The sequence below is a fragment of the Triticum aestivum genome, chromosome 2A, assembly GCF_018294505.1.
Source record: "Triticum aestivum cultivar Chinese Spring chromosome 2A, IWGSC CS RefSeq v2.1, whole genome shotgun sequence".
Lineage (NCBI taxonomy): Eukaryota > Viridiplantae > Streptophyta > Magnoliopsida > Poales > Poaceae > Triticum > Triticum aestivum.
In genome coordinates, this window is record NC_057797.1 from 520,152,979 (window position 1) to 520,159,129 (window position 6,151).

Consider the following 6,151-nt stretch of genomic DNA (forward strand, 5'->3'; position numbering starts at 1 on the left):
AAATGTCACACCACGTTGTCCACATAGTTATCGCTCATGCGGCGGTTGGACCCGTCAACCGTATAACAACTAAGTGAAATACGAATATCAAACTGTATGTGAGTCATTTAAGCCACTTCGGTGATCATATTTTAGATGTTGCAAAGTACGACCGCGAACCGCGACAAATTTAGTGACTGCAAGTGATATTTTTTTTTTGCATCCACAATATCACTATAAAAAATACTCTTATATTATAAGATGGAGGAGTAGTTGACATGGAATATGTAAATCAAAATTTAGAAGAATTGACGACAAAGAAACCGAGGAGTTAAGATTTGAGGGGCATTTGGAAATTTCTCTAGCAAAAAGAGGTGCCCCGAGGGCTTCCCCGATGGAGTGTGATACATCTTCTCATCTCTCATCTGAACCGGTCGGCTGCTCTGCAAGACTGCAACCAAGTCTGTGCCCACAAGAGTGTCCCGATCTCGACGGCCCTCGCTGACATCAGCCCATGACCAGGTGACCAGACCTAAGCTCTCACGGCCATGGCGAGGGCGAAGGCACCGAGGCGGAAGCCGCCGCAGGCGGTCTCCCGACGGCTCCTCGGATTTTGCGGGCTGAGCTTCGCGGCGGCGTTGTACGTGGGGATTGACTACCTGCGGTACCTCTCGCCGACATGGCACGACCGGCTGCAGCCGGTGCTCTGGGCGGCGCTGGCGCTCGCCGCCGCCGCGCGCGCACCCTTCTACCGCCACTGGGATGTCGAGCTCCGGGCGGTGCTTCCCTTCCTCGGTTCCATCGTCTTCATGCTCAGCGCCTTCCTCATCGAGATGATCTCCGTCCGCTTCGTCTCCGTCCTGATGGGGCTCCAGTGGCACGGGTTAGTATCTTTGGGAACTCAGGAGGGAGCTTCCTCCTTGGCACATGCTTTAGCTTTTCGAGCTGTTTGGTCGCGAATTGCCATGGATCTCGGAGAGATTTGGTTTGTGTTGCTATTTTTGGTGCTTGTTTTGGTTTATGATGCTTGATGATATGCTTTTCAGATGTTTCTAGTGTGTGGTTCGTGTCAGGATGGTATGATCTTGGAGGATTACTTTTGAACTGTGAAACAATCGAGTAGTTTGTATCAGAGAGGCGTGTGTCTTGGAGTAGGGGTTTAATTGTTGAGTGTGGATAATGGTTAAACTTGACGGGTGAAGAATTAGGCTTGTAATGACATACAATTGTTATCCTGGAGAGGGCTGTGAAACATTTCAGAGACTGCAGTTTGGGGGATCTTGAAGAAGTTTATTTCGTAGGTAGACCAAACCTAGAAAATGCTGCGTTTATCCTGTTTATTATTATGGTGCTCAAAACCAGTGGCGTAATAGAGATTCATGGAGATGATAGTATTTATCATGACAAGTGCGTAAAGTGAACCTTGTCGATTAATTGTTGCTACGGCTTCTTGTTGCTGTATATAATTTTGGTGAATGTTGCGTGGCAAATGCATCTTTGTGTAGCCTCTTCGTCTGTCAAGTTTTATTTCAATCATATTTCTGTGGGTTATTGGTCATTGCTAGAGGTACATACCTTGTTTGACTGTTGTTACTCCATGCTATTTTTGGAGTTTTAAAATATTCCTTTGCAGCCTTGTAATGAAGAAAGAAGTCCACATTATTTCTTGTTCAAAATAAGCAAAAGTTTTTATGGTGATTAGTGTTTCAAAGAGTTCAGTTTAAGCAAGGTATCAATGATCTGAACAAAGGGGCATCTAGAAGTTAAGTGGTTAAGAAAGGCATAAGCATTGCTTCATGCTTGGGCAAGTGTATTCCTGTTTGATTACTGAGCATTGGTGTTTACTCTCTCAATCTGATTTACATAAATGAGCTAACCTTCCCTAAATATGCTCCCATTGTGCCCATTGACAAAACATCGAGAAGTTCATATCATGCCTCATTAGATGGCAAGATGGGACTGCACTAGGTTTATTTGGTCATGGCTTTTCAGCTAAGTGTAACTGCCTTTGTGATATGTTGTCAACTTGCCCTCTGTAAAAAGATCATGGTTCGGTCATACTTTGGCTCTCATTGTCAAGGAGTTGCAGTACTTACGGACTTTAACTTTTTATAGTTATTTATTTGCGTGCTCTCATTTCCTTGCCCAGATAAATACATGCATGGATCCTAAATTTTCACACAGTTACCTGTAAACTAAACCTTTTTTTAATTGTTTTAACAGATCTGCTGCTCCACTTCCTGACACTGGCCAATGGCTGCTTCTAGCTTTGAATGAGAAGCTTCCTGGAAGTGTTGTTGATCTATTGAGAGCTCATGTTATCACTCTTCACCATTATTTGATGTTATTTATGATGTTGGGGTTCTCAGTGCTGTTTGATTGCATCAAGGCTCCTGGTCTTGGAATAGCCACAAGATATATGTTCACCATGGCAGTCGGACGGTTGCTTCGGGTGGCAACTTTTGTTGGTACAATTCTTCCATCTGCGAGACCTTGGTGCGCTGCAGGCCGTTATCAAATACCTGGGCACCCTCATCCCTGGGCGCAAAAATATTATGTTCCATATGCTTCTGATTCACATGCTATTCGTGCGGTCATAGACACTGATATGGCTTATGGTTAGTGTATTTGTCTTATATCACGTAATTGAAGTATGTATTTTTCTGGGATTTGAAAACTGAATTGTCCTTTAAAAAATACAGCTGATGTTCAAGCTTACCCTGATGAGTACAGTCCTGACTGGGGTCGGATGAGTTTCTTAGTAGACATTTTGAGGCCAACCCCTGGAGAGGGGCCTGCATGGTACCATCTGTTGAAAAAAGCCAGTGGAGGTTGCAATGATCTTATGTATAGTGGGCACATGCTTGTCGCTGTTCTTACTGCCATGGCATGGACGGTACGTAATTCATTTTACTTTTCTGTGTTACAACACCATAGTCTGAATATCCCCCGCTGTACTGAAACTGAATTTCCATTATCTGGAGCCACCACTTCCAATCTAGGTTCTATATTCCATTTTCTTGGATATTGTTTAACCAGTTGCATGTAATTGATGACATCTTAACTCATTTTCGACCTGTTTCACACGCATATAGGAAGCTTATGGAGGCTGGATTTCTGTTGCAATATGGTTTCTCGTCCTGCACAGTGCACAAAGGGAGGTACGTGAACGGCATCATTACACCGTGGACTGCGTCGTGGCAATCTACGTCGGAATCCTCTTGTGGAGGATGACATGGTTCATCTGGTCTGCTAGAGATGCCAGCCGAGCTAGAAGGCTTGCTAAGCTTGAAGAGGTTCAGAGCAGGCTAATTCATGCAGCAAAGGATGCAGACGTCAATGAAATCCGGGATCTGCTGAAGGAGGTTGAGCTAGCAGGCCATGACAAGCCCGGCTTTTCACAGAGAGCCATCCTGGCCTTCGCTGCAGCTACAATTATTTTCACGCTGACCTGTGTTGTCCTTGCCCTTACTTTAACCAGTGACGGGTGATTTCAGTTGCTAGAATCCCTTAGATTTTACCCCATTTTCTTGGGTTACACTATTGTTCTCTGCAGTTTGAGACCATCGAGTGTCATTTCTCGCAGGAAACATGTTTGAGCAAAAATGCAAGTTCAGTTTAGCGGCGTCAATTCGATATAAGTTGATAAGTTTGCAAAATGTTGCCGTCGATCATGTTTTGAGCTTGTGTCGTCGTGAACTGTAGCAATCCTGCTGTGTTCTTTCCTCTGCACCGACCGAAGATATTAGAGAACAAAACTGATGATTTGAACATGGCAGTTGAACTTCTCAAACTCCAATTACATGTCTCTCTTTAACTAGTTATATTAGATACTTAAAATATCATATTTGTAGATGTGTATCAGAATGTATTTCATAATATTATAATTCTGGTGAGTTCGTACAAATATGTTGTCAGTTTTTCTATCTGTCAATCTCTAAGTCGATGCTAAGAACAATTTAATAATATTATTTTTGCAAGAAAATTTTAAAAATATTTTGCAAGGAAGAACCATTTAATATGAACATTGAGATTTGCGTTATGAATGTTGGTAGAGAAATAACTATTTGTAAGTCAATTGAGAAATAGCCATTCAATATATATCATACTGAAAGTTCATGTTGGCGATAGTGAAATTTTTCGAGGGTACGAGATACGTGAACTAGAGAGAGTACAATCTACGGATGGTTCTTTGTTAGACTAAAGAAAATCCATTTTTCGTTTCTATAGGGACAATTTCAAATTCTTTTTATGTTGTTATATGTTTACTTTTTTTTAATGTCTAGGGCCACTTTGATTTGTGGGATTCTCAAAACGTATGAATACAGTGTCATGCCCACTTGTGCGAGTAGGGCATTTCGGAGACCGAGCTTCATGAAAGCCTTAATTTCGAGAAAATATCGAACTTTTCAGTTTGAAAATATTCTGAAAAAATACAAATCTATACTACTATTAAACAATTAAACAAGAACTTCTTTAAGCACACCTCATAAAAGCGTACACAGATCCAATACCACCACACGATTAGGCCCACTAAAATCAATCTAACAGTTAGACTTAACCTAAACCATTTTCTGTGTGCACTTAGCAATTTACATTGACTGACTGTACTCCATCTTGGAGGAAAATATGAAACTCCACGTCTGAGCAACTAGGAAACTAATAATCACGGTGCATCCTATTCTAGGAAACTAAATCAGAGTGCATCCATCCTATTAAGAAACTAATCTCAGACAAATTCATTCTGTTAAAAAACTTATCTCGGATGCATCCATCCTATTAGGAAGCTAATCGCGAGCCGCCTGCCGCCATCATGCACGCTAGCCACGATGGGGGAAGCGCGAGGAGCTTCGTCTTCCTCCGGGAACACAGGTGCTATCGCCGCCATCGTCTTATGTTTGGAGGCCAGGCGCTCTTCTGCCGCTACTGCGACAACTCCATCCACGTCCAGGGCATGCTCTGCGGCAATCATCGGCATTCGCGTTGACTTCCGCTCCGCTCGCAGCACCCACGCCGACAAAGTGTCTGTTCAGTGGGTGCACATGCATTACATATTAAATAAGAGTCGTGGGGCTTCAAGCAATCTAGAATTATAGATTTGGGATTATCTTAGGTTGCCGATTGTTATATTGAAAATGTGTAATTATATATGGCACGTACATAAGAATGCAGCAATCTTGTCTTACAAAGTAGGATCAAGAGGGATACTGAAGAAGTCAAGATGCAGAGTCTATTTCCCATGATTACTTCTCATGTTCATGTCAGTTTCCTTGGGCTTTACTTCGTACCACCATATGCATTAAACTGGACCGTATCAAGAGATAACATCATCCCCTTGATTAGAATTGCCTTATTTGTGCTATTTGATCAGTGTGTGTTTTACGTATGATATTGCTTTACCTACAATTAAGGTGGGTTGCACCTGCCTAGGCACTATCTCCAGGGATAGGTTGGAAATCAGAATATATGATTCATTCTTAGAGAAAACTTTAGACGCGTCACTTTAATATAATTGCACAGCAGTCCAGTAAATTATGTAAGATTCAGTAGGAGGCAAGATATTGAAGATGTACTACTATTTCAGTTACATGATTCTATACATCTAAAATGGGTCACATGACTCCGTAAGTCGTAACTGTTGTTAGAGAATATCTCTCGCTGTTCTGTAAAGATATGCAATCTCTACTGCGTTCCAATAAAAAGAATTTTACCATACAGAAGGATCCAATGAAGAAACTAATCCGGCTGAGTTCCAATAAATAGATCCTTCAAAGGATCTGTCCTAATACAGCTGCCGTATATTGGTACAGAGAAATCATATAAACTGTACTCAGTCGGATTTATTTTGTTTCATGACAGAGAAACCAAATACCTTTCGTTATTTTGGCACATATATTTATTCTTATATACTTGTGCAGTTTTGAACGATCCAACATATCTGCAGTCATCAAACTTGAAGACATGTTGTTTAAGGCCTTATTTGCATCGCCTCTCTTTCTTTGTCTGCGCGCCTCTTTCCTCCAATAGTAATAATGAACAACTTTTTCCGGATCAGGTATTACATATTAGGGAACGTAGCAGAAATTCAAAATTTTCCTACGTGTCACCAAGATCTATCTATGGAGAAACTAGCAACGAGGGGAAGGAGAGTGCATCTACATACCCTTGTAGA

General features: G+C 41.7%; 1 protein-coding gene across 1 annotated transcript; it reads left to right on the top strand.

The window, feature by feature from the left end:
- Nucleotides 1–384: 384 nt before the first annotated feature.
- Nucleotides 385–3,600, top strand: LOC123189202 (protein PHLOEM UNLOADING MODULATOR). Its single transcript, XM_044601564.1, has 4 exons — nucleotides 385–862; nucleotides 2,203–2,597; nucleotides 2,682–2,875; nucleotides 3,075–3,600. The coding sequence occupies exons 1-4, from the start codon at nucleotides 528–530 to the stop codon at nucleotides 3,468–3,470; spliced, it is 1,320 nt and encodes a 439-aa protein (XP_044457499.1). The 5' UTR covers nucleotides 385–527; the 3' UTR covers nucleotides 3,471–3,600.
- The last annotated feature ends 2,551 nt before the right edge of the window (nucleotides 3,601–6,151 follow it).